We start from the raw sequence: 17,319 nt of genomic DNA, 5'->3' as shown, positions 1-17,319 counted from the left end.
ATCTTGCTTTGTGCATTGTACTGGTTATAAATTTTCACGTGAAAATGTTTAAAGCTGCTCGTTTATATCTCAAACATTAGAAACATGTTTCAATGCATAAAAGTTAAAAATATATATATATATATTGGAATATAATGTAATTTTCAAACGACTTTGAAGTGAAATGCAATAAGCATCAATATATCATGTTGCTTTATCTCCTGTAACGTCCTAAATAAGCTTTACAGTTAGGGCAACTGTGATGAACATCCATACATTCATCGATGCAACAAGGTATTAAACAGCATCCCAACCAGCATCTATAATATAAGTATAAAATATGAATGATTTTATAACAATTTCTTAATATGTATTTACATTTATCCTATCTAACTATACTGTTATTTAAAAACAGCAACATCATATTTACCCCATTAATGCAATTACAACACCAGATATATAAGCAATCAAGCCAGGTTCTGTTTTTGTTGTAGTGTCAATTTCTGCATGGCAATGTGGACAAATTGTATGAGTGGATCCTGGTCCAAGTGCAACAATCGTTGTTACTATAGTTGGTCCATTTGTATCTATAATGATAACAATTATTTATTACACCAACTTTATTAATTTAATTAGTTCAATGATTTCTATATATTTTAACATTAAAAGTAATAATAAATTACAAACAGAACATACAAGTTTCAGCAGGTGTAAAAGGACTAGCAGGTGGAACACCACCCATTGTTTGTGAATATCCAGGCGGTGCATATGGAGGTGGCTCGTAGGGTGGAGGTGGTGGCCCAGTTTTATTCATTGTGTTTTCGTATTATTTATAAATGCAGTATCTATAATTAAATATGTTATGTAACTATAGACAAATAAGTAATTGTACAATGTAATTAGTTTATATTTATTAAAGTATAACCTAATAAAAGGATATTAAATTCCTGAGATAATTCTAATAAATCAATTGATTTACATATATATATTTGTCTTGATAAAATGAATTATAAAAATAATGTCAAGTGATTATAAATTCCATCAAGAACATTAAAGCTAATTTGCCTGAAAAAATGACAGAAAATTAATTAAATCTTATATATACATACTTAATGTTCAAGCTAAGTTATACAACAGTTACCATTGTTTATTAATAGTGACACATTTTTACTGTACGTACATGAACTGATTACGAAATTTTGTCACAATGACATTCTACTTCTTTTTTTAATTAAAATATGACGCATCCAACAATTATTTATTAATACTTGTCTAAGTGCATTATATGTTATGATTTCGCCTACCTTATCAAAGTAACAAATTTGTCGCAATTATTTAAATGACGTGTTAGTTATATCTAAATATATATTCCATACGTATAGTTTTAATAGTTTGAAATGTAAACATGAAAAAGATAGTAAAATATTCTCACATTCGTATATAGATGGCGTAACATTATTTTCATGAACATTCTATTGATATCGATTATTCAAAATTTGTAAATTCAAGGACATTCCTTTTTTTACTTAAATTAATTAAAAAAATAATTATAATTTGTTGTACACTAAAGTGTTTTCTAAAATATATAAATTGTTTCCTGTATAAATAATATTTGACATATCTATTCATTAGCTAAACATTCAATATACTTTTTGTTTCATGAGAGAATCGCTGTGCCAAACGATAAGTTTTCGTTCATGTTGCGCAGGTCTCCTCCAATTGGATCTAATAGCTACATAATCAAGGCTAATGCGCATATGTTTTATATAGCAACAAGAGAGTGTTGAGCATGTATATCCAGTGATTTCATATTTAGTATACTTTCCAACAACACCGCTTCTTCCTACTTCTCATAAATTTTTGTTCACCGTATATATGGCCGCAAAGAGAGAAGCCGCCTGTAGATTGACATCACACTGATAATATAGAATGTTCTGAAAGCAGTCGAGATGCGCGAAATTGTTACGGTTCTTTCGCGAAATAATATTCATATATATAGTAAAGTGTGTTATGTGTAACGCAGCGCAGTGCGTGCAATGTGAACAAGACTTGAGAAATCAATATAATTTTATAGTGCAGATCTATGTATATCTAAACCATAGATCAGAGCGTGGTATTTAATTTTACTTGACACAATAAACAATCGTTCGTTTAGTGAGAAGAACAGATGTTTTATCGTTGTGCTTATTATTAACTTTTATTTATTTACCTTGAATGAAAAATGCTTTATTTTTAAATAGCTCTAAACTTTATATGCTGTATAGATTCTGTATTTCTTTTTTGGGTATTTTTCGTATATTTATGTAAATGCTTGTTCTTTACAAATAAGCTTATATCTTATTCTTTATAATAGTTCTTCGGTATTTATTAATTTCCAATTTGTATAAACATGAAGATAGTGATTAGGTAAATATTACATTTACCTATTAAAATGCTAGTAAACATATATATGTCAATTTTTTATTATTAATCGACTGAAACGTTTCTTAATAAAAGTGAAAAATGGTGTTAAGTCGAAATGATAAAAGAAAGAGAAAAGAAGGAGATTTAGTGGATCTTATGGAACCACTTTCAGAATCTCCAAAGAGGTAAATATATAATTCAACATTTTTTTAAGACACTTTGATTTTTATTAAGCTATAACAATTGTAAGATATGCAAGTTTGTTTGAATTTATTATTTTCTTTAAATACTTTTGGAAAATATTTATTTAATGTGTGAAATACGAAATTATATTTAATATCTTTTTGTAGAACTAAAGTGCATGCACAAAGAAAATTTGCACAAGGAGCAACAAATGTTTTTAACCCTACACATACTCCAATTAAGGATAAAGAGAAAGCTAAACCAGCAGTTATAACTGAATTAATAACACATAAACGACCAAATACAGAAGATTTCTTAACATTTCTATGCTTTAGAGGTTTTTAATTTATTATTTTAAAAACATATTTACGTAAATCATAATCTGAAATTAACAATTAATTATTAATATTTTTATTTAGGAACATCAATTTTACCTCCAAGTTTAAATTTTTTCAATGTTGGAAACAAGAAAGAAAAGTCTGAACCTAAACCATTACGTACATCAGTTGATAAGAATGTATGTTCTAGTACTACATCTAATGAAAATCAAAAATTAGATACAAGTCAAAAAACTGTTACCAGAGTAAAACCTGCTGTTAATGATAAAAAGAAAGTTTCAAGTACAATACAAAAAAATATTAGTACATTTAAAAGTGCTACTTCTACTGTACAAGCACTCAAGAAAAAATATCAGGAACAACGTCTTGCTAAAGAAAGGATTAAACATAAATTTAAAGCATCCTGTGTTATGAGAACAAGATCTTGTACAGAAAGGACTATGCTAAAATCCACAAATCAATTAGCCCCCAGAAAGTTTCTTCCAAGAATTGAAACTAAGAGACTTGGTTTAAGGAGCAGTGTACTTGCAGACAAAATGAAAAAGACTTCTCCAAAAGTTAAATCTGTTCCACCTAAGCCAAAGAAAAAAGTTACCATAAAACAAAATAACAGTGATACATCAAATTCAGACTCTACATCTGAATATGAAGAGGAAGGTCCCTCAGAGAAATCAGTATCACAAATGAAGCGTGCAGTTCAAAAGAATGTTCAAAAAAATATGTGTACTAGAAGTAAATCTGAAACAAGAAGAATTACTCGATCTCATACTGGGACAATTTCACCAAAAAATCTTAATAAGAGACCAACAAGAAAGACAAAAGAAGCAGCTGCAGTATATATGGAAATTCTTGGCAGGAAACTTGTAAGTCCTGATTTAGAAAATGATGATAATGGATCTATGGATAGTTTTCCAGAATTACCAAATGCACGTAAAAGTGCTCAAACAGAAAATGAAGCTAAAGTTAAAGTAAAACAGCCTGCTTCAAAACCAGTTACTAAAACTAAGGATGGTAAAGTTACTGCTATCCACAGTGTAGCGAAAAAACGATTAGACAAAACTACAGTGAGTAAAATTGCTTTTAAAAGTAAAAGGCTAATAAGGGTTCAGAAATATTGTGAAATAGATAGCGACGAAGATTCAGTAAGTTCTTCTAATGACACTAGTAATAATAACAGTAATAATAACAATAATACAAGGCCTGTTACAAGACGAAGTTTAGGAAAATTAAATAAACCCGCAAGTCGATTTCTTCGATCTTCTACGAAAAATGTAGTCACGCGAATTGAGGTTCAAAATAATGTAAATATTAAACCGAAACCTCAAGTTCAAACTAATGTACGATTTAATAAGGATAAATTTGTGATAAAACGCAAACGAGAACAAAATTTTACTAAGTCATTACCTGAGAAAGGTAGTGAAATAAAGCAAAAAGAATCAAAGGTGCAAAGTAATGCAGATGGAACTGCAGATTCTGACGAAGAAACTTTAGGAACAGTGCTTAATAAAATAAAGAGAAAGAAAGATGATCATCCACAGACTGAAGAAATTTCTAGTAATAATAACAACAACAATAATTGTGATGTTACAGATAAGGTTGAACAATCTTTGGATGAGAATTCTATAAAGGTGGATCTTTCAAAAGTATCAGATGATGAAGAATCTTTTCGCGGATTTACAAAGAAAACAATATCTAAAGTATTAAACTCTTGTCAAACCCACGTTAATGCTAATCTCCTAGTTGCAGAGAAAACCGAAGATACACCAAAGCCAACTAAAATAGAAGATGAGAAAAATTCAGATCCACCTAATAAAGAAGAAAACACCGAATTAATAAGTAATGAATCTTTCTTACACAAAACTTCTGTTGTAGCGAATGTGGCAAATAATCAGTGTACCCAATCTGAAAGAATGCAAAAGACAAAATTGAAGTCATCTAATGAAATAGAATTTATAAAACATATTGAAAAAGAATGTCACCATAAACCAGAAATGTCTTCTGGAAATGATGTAGATATATCTTTATCAACATTACATGTAAGGAAAGAAAAAGTGAACATGTCTACTGAACAAATTGAGAAATGGTTAAATGAAAGTTCATTTGCTAAAGAAGAGAGTAAGTTGGAGATGGAAAATGTATCTACTTTTAAATATGATATCTGTGAGAAAAAGGCTGATGTATCGCATTTATCTATTTCAACAAAGATTCAACATTTGGTAAGACCAGTTAATGTTACACTTTCAAAGTTGGCAGAAAAGGCAAACGCAAAAGATCGTATGAGTATACAAAGTAAATTTATATCTACTACAATAATAGATACGAAATCCAGTGAAATAAAGCAAGAAAATGAACCTACTATTGTGAATAAAAGTAATGTAGATTTGAAAGATGTTAGTAAAGCACGAAATGCAAAATTATGTAAAGATTTATGTGCTGGAGAAGAAAGTGATGTTACATTAAAATCTGATCAAACTGTAACAGATGGAACTGGTGAAAAGAAATTGTCAAGTGAGAAGAAGACCATATTTCAGCCAAGAAAACCATTTTTACCAAAAGTTAAAGAACGCAAAACAGTCATTCCTAATGCAAATGCATTTTCTCCAGAAAATGAAAGTAGTGTTTATGCATTTGAAAGTGATACTGAAATTCCAGTTAATACTCCATTTAGACGTAAAATTCGTGAATCGACCAAATCAAATGCAAGTACTCTTTTGTCCGAAAACACTGAACAAAAGTCTGAAATTGATACAAATAAATCTGAAAATAATACAAATAAAACTGTAGAAAAGATGATTATGGATAATAGTGAGATATTGGAATCAAAAGAGACCTCCAATAATATCTCTTCACAAAAAGAATGTGAAACAGTTGAAACAAAAAATACATCAAATACTACACTGAATATAAATAAATTTGAATTACCCAAAAATTTTGCAACTTTAGCTAATATACAAGTACTACCATTGGATAAGTTAACTACAACATGGAGCAATGTAAATTGTAGTGCATCAATTGCTGTGCAAGTAAATCTTGATGATAATGCACAAACACAAGAACAAACAGGAGAAGGAGATTCAAACCAACATAAAAGTACAGAAATATCTACACAAACTGAGAGTAATAACGAAAATGATGATGAAAATGATGGTCAACTATTTTATATACCATTACAAGCAGTTACAAGAAATGGACCAAATTTAGTTCAAGGGCAACAATTAATTCAAGGTGTAGCTGTTAAACTTGGTACTGAAGGACCAAATGGACCTAATCAAAAAGTTCTTTTAAGAGCTAAATTAGTTACAAAACCTCCATCATCTATCGCACGTTGTCCTCCCGTGGGTACTGTTCAACCCACAACTCGTACTCCACCAAATTCTACTTTTGTAACTACAGATCATTCAACACCTTCTACCTCTTCAACTGTTACTTCGGTTATCCCTGCATCTACTTCTGAAATTCAGTCAACTTCTCCATGTAAAAATGAAAACATAATACAAACTGTAAGCAAACAGAACACTGGAATTTTATCAAGTACAGGAACAGAAAAATTAACAAAATCTCCAAAAACTTCTAGAGAGAGAAAGACTTCCATTGACTCAAACAAAAATGGAAAAAGGTAAAAATATAATTTTATTGTTTTACATTAGAAAATTAAGTATTGTTTTGATACATGTGCACCTGTTTATGCTTGTGATTATAGATGTCAAATCAAATCAAAACAGAAAAATGCTGAAGTTTATTCACCATCTAATAATGTAACATTTCCAAGTGCAAAAGATCTAAACAGTGAAGCATGTTTAGTTGAAGCTCCAACATTTCATCCTAGTGAAAAAGATTTTCAAGATCCTTTAGAATACATAGATAAAATAAGACCAGTGGCAGAGAAATTTGGAATATGCAGAGTTGTACCACCACCTAATTTTAAAGTAAAGTTAATTATATGTAACAGTTAATCAATACAAATGAAATATGAATGCATTTTTATTTCTGTTTCATTTATAATTGTTATTTCAGCCGGAATGTAAAGTGTCAGATGACATGAGATTTACTGCTTATAATCAATATGTACATCGCATGCTTCATAGATGGGGACCTAATGTGAAGGAAATGATGGCTATAAAAAAATACTTGGCCACACAAAGTATAACATTGACTCATCCGCCTTGGGTAAATTTTTTATTCATTTTTTTATTAACTTTTCTTTTTCTGGTATACTTATTACTTTCCTTTTTTTACAGATTGGTGGCATGGAAGTTGATTTACCTCATTTATATCAGACAGTTCAAAGCTTAGGTGGATTAAAGGAAGTCATTGAAAAGAAAAAGTGGCAAAAAGTAGCTGATGGTATGAAGATACCAAAATCTGCCCAAGATCGTGTAACTAAATTAGATGACATTTATTGTAAATATTTATTACCGTATGATACATTATCCCCAGGTATATATTCACGAATATACAAAAAATAGTATATATCTTTTTCTACTCATTTATCAAAAATCTGTATTTAGAGGAAAGAAGCAAATTATTTGATGAAGTTGAATCTGAATGGATAAAACGAGAAAGTAAAGCTTTGCAGAGACAAAATGCACCAAGTACTGGAGGAGATAATGACGAGGATGAAGAAGATGATAGCTCTGATGAAATTGAAGAATGCATTGTAAAGGTAGGAATTCTGAATTACAATAATTATAATCAGATAAATTTCAATTTTATTGAATTTGAAAATTAACATAATGTTACATGATTTTATAGGGTAGAAATATGCCATTAAATGCTTTCTACCGTATCGCACGAAACACACAGCGTATGTGGTTTGGTGAAAATCAACGATCTGGAAATGAAGCTGAAGGTGCTTCTGCTGATGAGGTTGAAAGTGCATTTTGGAAACATGTTGCAGAACGAAAACGGCATGTATGTGTACATGCTGCAAGCATTGATTCAAGTGGTCGCGGTTTTGGATTCTCTGTTGCAAAAAATAGTCCATTTGCAAGACATCCATGGAATCTTAAAGTACTCACTAATAATGCTGGTTCAGTATTGCGAGCTTTAGGTCCAATAATGGGTATGGAAGTATTTTGAAAAATTTCATGATGAACATATCATATCTTTTATATACAAAATTACTACATAATTCTAATTTTATTTACAGGTGTGACAGTACCAACACTTCATGTAGGAATGTTATTCAGTGCATGCTGTTGGTATCGTGATCCCCACGGTCTTCCCTGGATAGAATATTTACACACTGGTGCCAAAAAGATTTGGTATGGTATACCAGATGAACATAACAACAATTTCAGAGAAGCTCTTTCAAAAATGGTACCACGATACTGTAAAAATAAAACTATATGGTTACCATCAGACACAGCAATGGTTCCTCCTGAATTGTTAGTTAGTAATGGAGTATCATTGTGTCATACTGTACAAGAACCAGGACAATTTATAATTGTATTTCCTAAAGCATTTACATCAAGCATATGTACTGGTTATGTGGTTTCTGAAAGTGTTTACTTTGCACAACTATCGTGGCTAGAAACTGCGGAACAAGTATTTAAAGTAAATATATAGTATTCTTATATCTTTAATCACACATTTATAGTACTCATTTTTATGATCATTGTATAATTATTTCAGGACATACAAGATAGTTGTGAACCATCAATTTTCTCGTTCGAAAGATTATTATTCAACATTATTAATGATTCTAGATCTCATATAGAAGTGTTAAAACAGGTACGTATCAACACACATAATGTTTTATATAAATTATTTTTATTTACTGATAACAATATTTACAGATTTTGCCAAGTGTAATTAAAATTCGTGAGAAAGAAATAAGTTCTCGAAAACAGTTAGTATCGGTGGGTCTTTTAAATACAGAAAGATTACCTCTGCCAGATAGTGGTAAACGAAAAAAAGGGAAAAAAGTGAAAGAAGATGATGGTGATTTTGAATGTGAAGTTTGTAGAGCTAATCTATTTGTTTCGTTGGTTAGCAATTCCCAAGATGACAGTATTTACTGTTTGCCACACGCATTGCAATTATTTAACAAGAAAAAACAAACTTTAAAACATTGTACTTTAATGTATACGTATAATGAGGTAAGTTCTTCAAACATATGTACATTAGTACTTAGGTGATAATTTCACTTCTATCTACAATGAATTCTTTTTTTTCAACAGGATGAATTGGATGAGTTAATTCATAAGCTGGAAGAAAGAATTGAAGCCAAATCTAAAAAGACTAATCAAATCAAACAGACAAAGTAATAAGCCTACAAAATTATTTATTAAATTATATAGGTAATGATTATTTATTAATCTATATTAAAATAATTATAGAGATTATGTTAGGTATACATCATATTTATTCAATTTATCGCAGTAATACAATTGTATATACAAAATAAGTTCATTTCATTATTTTAAACAGATCAATTTAAAATATAAAAAAAAATCGAACTATCCATGCATTACTAATAAAACTTAATTTTAATATAAAGAAAATCGCTTTTACTTTATATTGCTTTTAAATACAATATTTATACACATATTTCTTTATACTTGATTATCATACATTATATTGACAAATATAACATTTAAGCAGAGTTCACAGCATAATAAAAATTAAATCATGTAGAATATTTCTTATAGTAAATGAAATTCATAGTAATTGTTATCCAAAAATTAAATAAAATATAAAGTAATATCATACTTATATATACAAAATTTATTATAAATTTTAGAGTTATCAACATTCTCAATATGAGAACATACAAATTTTTCTGATATATGTTACTACTATTACAATACACAAACGAGTTTGTGTGTTATAATATCAAATGAATCTTATGTAACGATACAGAACGTTTCCAAAATGTATAAATATAATATTTCACATAATTATTAAAACCACAAAATTGTACGAAAATTCTTTATAAACAATATTATTATTAATTAGTTATTTTTTTTCTTACATTTACGAATATTTATACTCATCATAAAAAAAATAATATTGTACTTTACCAAAATTTAGACTGAAGAAATTGTTATAAGTTGCATTAAATTTTCAATTATTATTAATAACATTAAATTTACATGCAATACTTACTTATCTATTATTATACTGTGCGTTTATTGGAATCTTAATGTTGAAAAAGATAAAAACATACTATAAACATAGCAAAATTGAAAAAAGTACTATTAATCGGTAAGATAATTATTATGCCATTTTCAAACAAAGAATTACTAATACAGACTGAAATTTGTAGTGATAAGTTAAACTTATAAAAAGTGTTTAAATAAATATAATTAATGACTACCATTTATGAAAGGAATGGTCTTTTAACTCTCTTTACTATAGTAAATATTTGTATGTCTTTCATTTTATGCACTGTTTATCTGTTTACAATATATAAATAAATATTGAAGTCAAATTTAGGTGTTCATGTTCTAAAATTATATAGAACAAATAAATTTGGTACATTAATATAAACTTTACCGGCATAAATTACATTTTTAAAAATATGACGAAATATTACCAAAAACTGTAAGAAATTTCATTAAAAAATAAAGCAATTGTAGGTTGTATGACTAAATTCAAACATAAGAATAGGTATATAGTACAGTATGTATGTCATACATGGAATGGTTTTTAATAGTAAATAAACCTTGTCTTATTGCACACCAGTATCACAAGTCTACAATTTACTGCTCCCTACGTTGCAATATGTTAGACAATATTTGGGTAGAATTCTCACCATGTTTAACCGCATCATCTTCATCCGAACTAAATTCTGCATTTAAAAGATTCGTTAAAGAAGTTGATTTTTGAGTTAAAAGAGGTAAATTTGTCTCAATTCCCTCCTCATTCTTTAAGTTGATACTTAAAGAAGAATTCATTTGTAATTCCAAATTTTCACTTTTTTTATTTCTATTTGATAATATTTTCTGAATAGAATGAATTATGATACCACCAAGGCACATCAACAACCCTATAAAGTTAAGGCCACTCATCTGATCACCTTTCCACTCAACAGCCAAGATTAAAATACATATCTCCTACAAATACATATATATATAAACATTATTGCCACAAAATTAAATTATTTAGTGTGATGTCATATATCATGTTATAAGCATTATTATTTTCACTTACTTTAATTATGCCAGTAATTGAGAGGGTAAGACTAGAAGTGTATGTAACAACTAGAAATTCCATGACTTCCATGTGGAAAGCTATAATAGCACTTCCAAGCACAGCAACTGTTGTAATTATAATAGAGTGTACATCATTCCAATCGATGTTATTGAAGTTACTGTACACGCGAGATCCTAAATAATAGTTCATCTTCTTAAGGTTTATGTTAGAAAACATATTAGTGATACTTAATTAACTGATTGAAACAAAGTATAATTACAGATTTGATATATATAAAAGATTTTACCCTCAAACCATATCATCACTGGCACAATAGGTAATAACATCCAAAGTTGCATATAGTACATCATATCAATTGGACTTTTCATTCCAAGTTTAGATTTTTGCATAATAAGTTGTGTCATGGTCCATCGAACACCACTTGAGAATGATGCTAAGAGGCAAATCAAAAATCCAAATATGCCAAATTGTGTTGATTTGTAAGTGAACATAAATAAGCCTCCTGATATCATTACTACAATGCATATTAATGACCAAGACTATAACAGAATTAGCTCCCTTAATACATGTTATATTCAAAACATTTTATTACTGTTTAAAACTCAATGTTGTTACCTTTCTTTCTAATTTCAAAATAAGAGCAAATCCCAGAATAAAAATAATGGTAGTTGATTTTGTCATGGTATATCTAAGTGAAAATATAACTTGTTAATGTATAACAATAAATACTTTACTTCATTCAACTTAGGGGTAAAATAAGAATATATTATACATACAGTGACATTGTAATTAAAGAAATGGCCCAGTTTGATAGACCAACATCAAGACCACTGGCCACACCAACTGGCATAACCATCCATAATATACTTTGTAGAGAAAGTTTTAATTGTTGTTGCCTTTTCCAACATGTTTTAATACATCTTATTAAAGAAGATAAAAGAAATTTAACTGTTAAATGACATATCACAACAGTAAGAGGAAAATTAAATCCCTAAAAAATTATTACATATCGAAAATAAAATTCCATAATGACAGACATTTCTATAAGTTAGAGAATTACTTACTTACATATGAATTGTAAAGCCATTGCACATAAAATGTTAGGCCTACCGATAACACAAAGTAAGTAACAATTAATACAGCAATTTGGAAGAGTCTTTTCCAAGGAGATACTTCTTTCTTGGATGTATTAGGAAATTCTTGTACAGGTTGAAGAAAATAATCTGCTGTATCATCTGCATCCTTTGCAATTTCATACTTTATATGTGATCTTGTCATACTTTAAAACACAGTAATCTGTAAATACAAATTAATGTTATAAAATATTAGTTTATATATATATTGTTTTCAGTAAGAAGTAATAATGTTTCAATTTTTATTCCATGCAGAATTAAAAAATAAATAAAGCAAGGACCTATTTTATCAATAATGCTTATCTTATCTATTGTTTGCATTTTGTCACAATAACAATACTTATAAATAAAACATGTATGAATTACTAGAATATTATATACAGTAGTAAAATATTGTTAATTACAAAATATAAATGCATCGAACGTACCGTTTTATACTTCTCCAGATTCATGAAAAATAGCAATAAATTATTATATTTGGTATTATACATCTGTTATCAAATCATATGTTTAATAATAAAAATATCCGAAACATAATAAATATATAATAATTACATTCATTTTGCAAAATTATAATACATTAAAGTTATAAAGACGGATACAATTATAGATTATATATAAATAAAAAACACATATCGTTCTCACTTACTTCGATGTGACATATCATATAAGCGTGGATCCACGTATAAACATAACCTAAAAATTGTATAAGAAAAACAGAAATGGTATCCTATGTAATCGCAATCTAATAATTTATCCCGGAAACTCTTTTGTTCTTAATCATATTGGTCTGATAAACTTCATAAGCGAGTTGGGCAGATTTCAGTTAATATTTTGTATTTAGAATTTTAATTATTATAAATATATCATTAGTTTTGTAGAAAATAGACAAATATTTATGATAAAGTTTTAAATAGTCATTTAGAAATTGTGTCATTTCATAATGTCATTAATTTTGTAAAAATTCATTTACAGGAAAGTGTATTATATAATATTAAATAAAGACAAAGTTAACTAATAGTCATTAACAATGAATTGTTATTATTTAAAATATAAAAGAAAGAATAGAAAGAACATTTGTTGTTTTTTTCAATTTGTTTAACTTTCTCAAAAGCACAGTATACAAATAGAGTCAGTTATTTAAGCAAAATTTATACTGAATAAAAAGATTAAATATGAAAAATAAATTTCTATAATGTAGGAGGTATTTGTATATAAAATATAAAAAGTATTTTTACTCAGTATAAATTAGACTCATACATATACGAAAGTTTTTTTAATAAAATATATTTTAAAAATTTATCAAGTAAGATTATTTACTAGTTAAATGCAGAGTACTTTATATTACACATTACATTATTTATCATATTAAGACAAATTTTGATACTTATATTGATTTGAAGACAATCCCCAGACTTAAATTGATACAAAAGATTAAATATAAATATTGATAAAAGATATTTGTATTAAATTAATATATAGTTTAAATTTAATTATTAAATGTTAATAATAATATGTTAATCTATTCTTCTTAACTGGATTGTCCTCAATTCATGTTATGTTCTAAATACACTTTATCGTATACATTAATTCATGAATACACATATACAGGATTATTAGAAAAACAGTATATTACAGTTGTCCTGAATGTAATCAGTTGCATATTTTTATTACACATATATAATTAGCCGTTTTTTATTTGTGTGTTATCTACGGTCACTACGTCCACCATTTCTATATCCCCCACGACCCCGAGAATTAGTTTTTGCTGTAACAGTTGTTTTTGTTGTTGAGTCACCAGAATATCTTGCAGATCCTCCTGGAAGTCCTGAAGTACTGCTAGTATTTCCACCACTACTACCATTATTATTGTTTCCACTTTTTGTTGTTGTAGAACTACCAGGTGTACCACTAGTAGGTGTTGTTGAATTACTTTGAATTGCCTATAGCAAAATGAATACAAATATATTAAAACCTGATCACAGACATGATAATTTGAGGAATAATCTTGATAGAAAATATACCAATGGTTGTCTGCCAGATTGTCCAGAGATGTTATTCGCATTTCCATTATTTGTAATGTTATTATTAATATTACTACCAGGTGGACCAGAACCGCTCTGATTTATCATTTGTTGTGCTAAAGCAGGATTTGGTTCGCTCATGTTTAACTGTTCATTTATCACCATGCAAAATTCTCCAATTTTTTGTATGTCACCATTTTTTCCAGAATACAGTGTTAAACACTGTCTCCACACAGATGCATATCCTTTTGTTAATCTAACAATATCACCTGGTACCAAAAGTTGTCCAGGTTCATCCCAAATTGAGACATTCATACATGCTGTACTGTCTGCTACCTTGAACGTTCGAACTTCGCGGTTTTCTTTGGTAATTGTAGGATGGCCAACTTCCAAAACGATAAACACTACATTAATGTTTTTTTGGCCCGGCCGTATATCTTTGATCAGTACGTATTCCATTGTTTTAACAATCAATATGCACTTTACACTAGCACTTCTTATGAACAATCACCTGTACGTGTGTATTTGAAAATACGTGGGATGTATGCCCTTACTTTATGCGCTTCCCTAATTACTCTTAATGCTCGTTAGATATCGTATACTACATTGACCTCTTTCTACAATAATTTCGGATAACACCAATGAAGGTTTAAAATTCTTGATCGTGTTAAATAAGAAAGAAGTTCATTAGAAAGGTAGTACGGGTGTTATGCTGTTGGTAGCTGATAGAACGAATGTCAGCCATCTTATTTTAATACGTCATACGGACACCAGTTTCGCTACTGTACTACAATATGTGCGTCATCAAAATAATTTGGCAGCAGCTGGTTGTAGCATGACTGTTGCTGTTATTACTACATAGGGTAATACTGATATATCTGTTCCAAAAGATACATGTGTATTATATGTATATATATATATTTATGCATATACATATAGTTCGTATGTAAACATATGTATTTACGTCTACGCTCATATATGCAAAATCTATACATTCAATAAGCGAATAATCTTACGTACGTTTAAAAATTGCATTCTTCTAAAAACGTATTTTATTTATCGTATATGAAACATATATATACAAATATCAAGTATATATTTAAATATATCGCATTATATTTTAACGTACATTTTATCTAAAAATATTGTAGGAGAAAGTAATTCCTAATTTAGTATGTTCAAGTTAAAATTTCATTTTACGTACAAATTTTAATTCAATAAACAATTTAAAATGCATTCTTCAAAATGTCAAAATATCAAAATATGCATTTCGCATTTTTAAAAACATAAATGATATTAATTAAATTATTTGACTTAATAATAACATTGACAAAGTAACTTTTGAACGGTCATTGCCGTATGTAACGTTAACGCAAAAGTGAAACAAGATACTTCTTATTTTGGTCGTATTGGTATAAGATTAAGTTAATGTCAACATTCAGGTATTAGATAATGGACGTGGACGAGTCGATAGATCCGAAAGAATTGAAAGTTACCCTTGAAACATATAAGAAATTGGCTAATGATTTTGCAAACCACGACACGATTTTAAAGGTAAGGATATACATTTTTTTCAATTTATATGTTACATCTATTGTTGTTATTATAACCTGATCATTCTAGGATAAAACAGTTTTGTCATATGTAGCATATATCTTAGAAGTACCAGATATTGAAATTGTTAATTTGGGCTTAGATATCTTGGAATTATTTGTAAAAAATGTGGATAATTATGTACACATAACTTCTACTTTTGGAGTTCGTGAAGCTTTAGATGCTGTTATAAATAAGTACAATATAGATGAACCAAAGATATCTGCACGAGCACAGTCCATAAAGAACGATATAGAAAGAATGAAGCCCCCAATATATAACTTGCACAGTAGATGTCGAAGAGTCATAGAACCTAAGAAACTAAAAACTCATGTTATTGTGTTACATGTGCAAGGTTTATTGCCGGTAAATATGAACAATATTTGTGTCTTAATATCATGTGTCTATTATTTCATAAGAATGATATATGAAATAGGAAACCCGAGCAGAGTTAGAGGCAATACTAATAAGAATTAATGGATTAGTTTCTCTTGTTGTTGATGTAGAACATCAACGTGTTACAATGCGTACATTAAGTTATGTCACAGCCAAACAAATTGCAGAAGCTATTCAAAAGAATTCAGAAAATATGGAAGCAAGATTAGTGACACGAAATAAATTTAATCAGGAATATCTTGTTAAGTTGGTAAATATATATATTTATTTTGCTTGTGTTTATACATGCATATGTAAAAGCATTTTGGATCATAATCATTTTTTAAAATAAAATTAAATATTTTCTCTACAACATGATTATATTATACCTTGCAGGTGCATACTGGAAATAATGCTGATACTGATGATATGCCAGATTACTTGCCTGAAGAAGATGACCAAGAGGATGAAAAAGAAGGAGTTGTATCATTATTTACTGGATTAAGACAAAGTGCTTCGTCCTTGTATAAATCTACTGCTGAATTTCTTCATAATTCATTTTACTGGTAAATTTATAAGTTATAGTATATCAAATATAATTTTTCGCCCTGTTATCTGAACAATGTGTGAAATTGAAATTTCATGAAAAAGTACTCTTATTATATTTGAAATTAGTTTAATCACTGATTTAACAGTAATATTGGGATACTTTTTCGTTTGTGTCTTCATTTCGATATTAGAATATTAAAGTTGCATATATTTATTTTTAATATAAAAATCATGAATTACTACATTTATTGGAAATATAAGTATAACTAGAGATTTTATACATTTTGAAAAATGGAATTAACCAATTAAAAATGCATTAAAAAGAATAGTTACATTTAATAACAATATTGAAGATCTGATTTGTTATTTGAAATTAGTTGTTAATTAAACTGTATATACACGATGCATTAAAATTTATAATTAAGTGAAAAACGGTAAAATACTTTAAAATTATAATATGCTGAAATGTTAGCTGTAAAACTTTTACATACTCTCCTATGATATTATAAATGGTAGAATTATGGACTTAAATGTAAATAAGGTTTTTTCAAATAGAGATTTTGTGTTATACATACATCGAGT

At 28.3% G+C, this 17,319-nt stretch overlaps 5 protein-coding genes across 12 annotated transcripts; 2 read left to right on the top strand and 3 right to left on the bottom strand.

Moving 5' to 3' along the window:
• Positions 1-43: 43 nt before the first annotated feature.
• Positions 44-1,423, bottom strand: LOC100881974 (LITAF domain-containing protein). Of its 5 annotated transcripts, none has more exons than XM_076529761.1 (5): positions 1,284-1,411; positions 905-1,044; positions 676-824; positions 410-566; positions 44-299 (listed from the first exon to the last, which is right to left on the bottom strand). In XM_076529761.1, exons 3-5 carry the CDS (start codon positions 791-793, stop codon positions 194-196), a joined length of 381 nt encoding a protein of 126 aa, XP_076385876.1. In that variant the 5' UTR covers positions 794-824; positions 905-1,044; positions 1,284-1,411; the 3' UTR covers positions 44-193. The 5 variants fall into 5 exon arrangements, with proteins under 5 accessions (XP_076385876.1, XP_012143872.1, XP_003704704.1 ...); XM_012288482.2 differs by lacking the exon at positions 1,284-1,411 and adding an exon at positions 1,121-1,254; XM_003704656.3 differs by lacking the exon at positions 905-1,044 and having other exon boundaries at positions 1,284-1,423.
• Positions 1,424-1,703: 280 nt separating this feature from the next.
• Jarid2 (Jumonji, AT rich interactive domain 2) lies at positions 1,704-10,594 on the top strand. The gene is made up of 13 exons (XM_003704657.3): positions 1,704-2,385; positions 2,476-2,567; positions 2,733-2,902; positions 2,985-6,519; positions 6,604-6,829; positions 6,918-7,070; positions 7,142-7,340; positions 7,412-7,566; positions 7,656-7,965; positions 8,053-8,459; positions 8,538-8,636; positions 8,702-9,004; positions 9,086-10,594. The coding sequence occupies exons 2-13, from the start codon at positions 2,482-2,484 to the stop codon at positions 9,170-9,172; spliced, it is 5,730 nt and encodes a 1,909-aa protein (XP_003704705.1). The 5' UTR covers positions 1,704-2,385; positions 2,476-2,481; the 3' UTR covers positions 9,173-10,594.
• On the bottom strand, positions 10,227-13,190 carry LOC100882188 (solute carrier family 35 member C2). 4 transcript variants are annotated; one of them, XM_012288488.2, is made up of 8 exons: positions 12,846-13,190; positions 12,625-12,687; positions 12,132-12,359; positions 11,840-12,054; positions 11,679-11,751; positions 11,350-11,602; positions 11,061-11,236; positions 10,227-10,963 (listed from the first exon to the last, which is right to left on the bottom strand). In XM_012288488.2, exons 3-8 carry the CDS (start codon positions 12,339-12,341, stop codon positions 10,610-10,612), a joined length of 1,281 nt encoding a protein of 426 aa, XP_012143878.1. In that variant the 5' UTR covers positions 12,342-12,359; positions 12,625-12,687; positions 12,846-13,190; the 3' UTR covers positions 10,227-10,609. The 4 variants fall into 4 exon arrangements, with proteins under 4 accessions (XP_012143878.1, XP_076385873.1, XP_076385872.1 ...); XM_076529758.1 differs by lacking the exon at positions 12,625-12,687; XM_076529757.1 differs by lacking the exon at positions 12,846-13,190 and having other exon boundaries at positions 12,625-12,829.
• Positions 13,191-13,828: 638 nt separating this feature from the next.
• On the bottom strand, positions 13,829-14,679 carry LOC105662861 (SOSS complex subunit B homolog). Its single transcript, XM_012288487.2, has 2 exons — positions 14,221-14,679; positions 13,829-14,139 (listed from the first exon to the last, which is right to left on the bottom strand). The coding sequence occupies exons 1-2, from the start codon at positions 14,677-14,679 to the stop codon at positions 13,903-13,905; spliced, it is 696 nt and encodes a 231-aa protein (XP_012143877.1). The 3' UTR covers positions 13,829-13,902.
• Positions 14,680-14,945: 266 nt separating this feature from the next.
• LOC100882298 (armadillo repeat-containing protein 1) lies at positions 14,946-16,811 on the top strand. Its single transcript, XM_003704659.3, has 5 exons — positions 14,946-15,083; positions 15,663-15,774; positions 15,844-16,179; positions 16,250-16,459; positions 16,585-16,811. The coding sequence occupies exons 2-5, from the start codon at positions 15,673-15,675 to the stop codon at positions 16,756-16,758; spliced, it is 822 nt and encodes a 273-aa protein (XP_003704707.2). The 5' UTR covers positions 14,946-15,083; positions 15,663-15,672; the 3' UTR covers positions 16,759-16,811.
• Positions 16,812-17,319: the final 508 nt, after the last annotated feature.

Source organism: Megachile rotundata, chromosome 3, assembly GCF_050947335.1.
Source record: "Megachile rotundata isolate GNS110a chromosome 3, iyMegRotu1, whole genome shotgun sequence".
NCBI classification, from domain to species: domain Eukaryota; kingdom Metazoa; phylum Arthropoda; class Insecta; order Hymenoptera; family Megachilidae; genus Megachile; species Megachile rotundata.
Note: the sequence above shows the minus strand (reverse complement) of the source record. Positions and strands in the feature narration are given on the sequence as shown.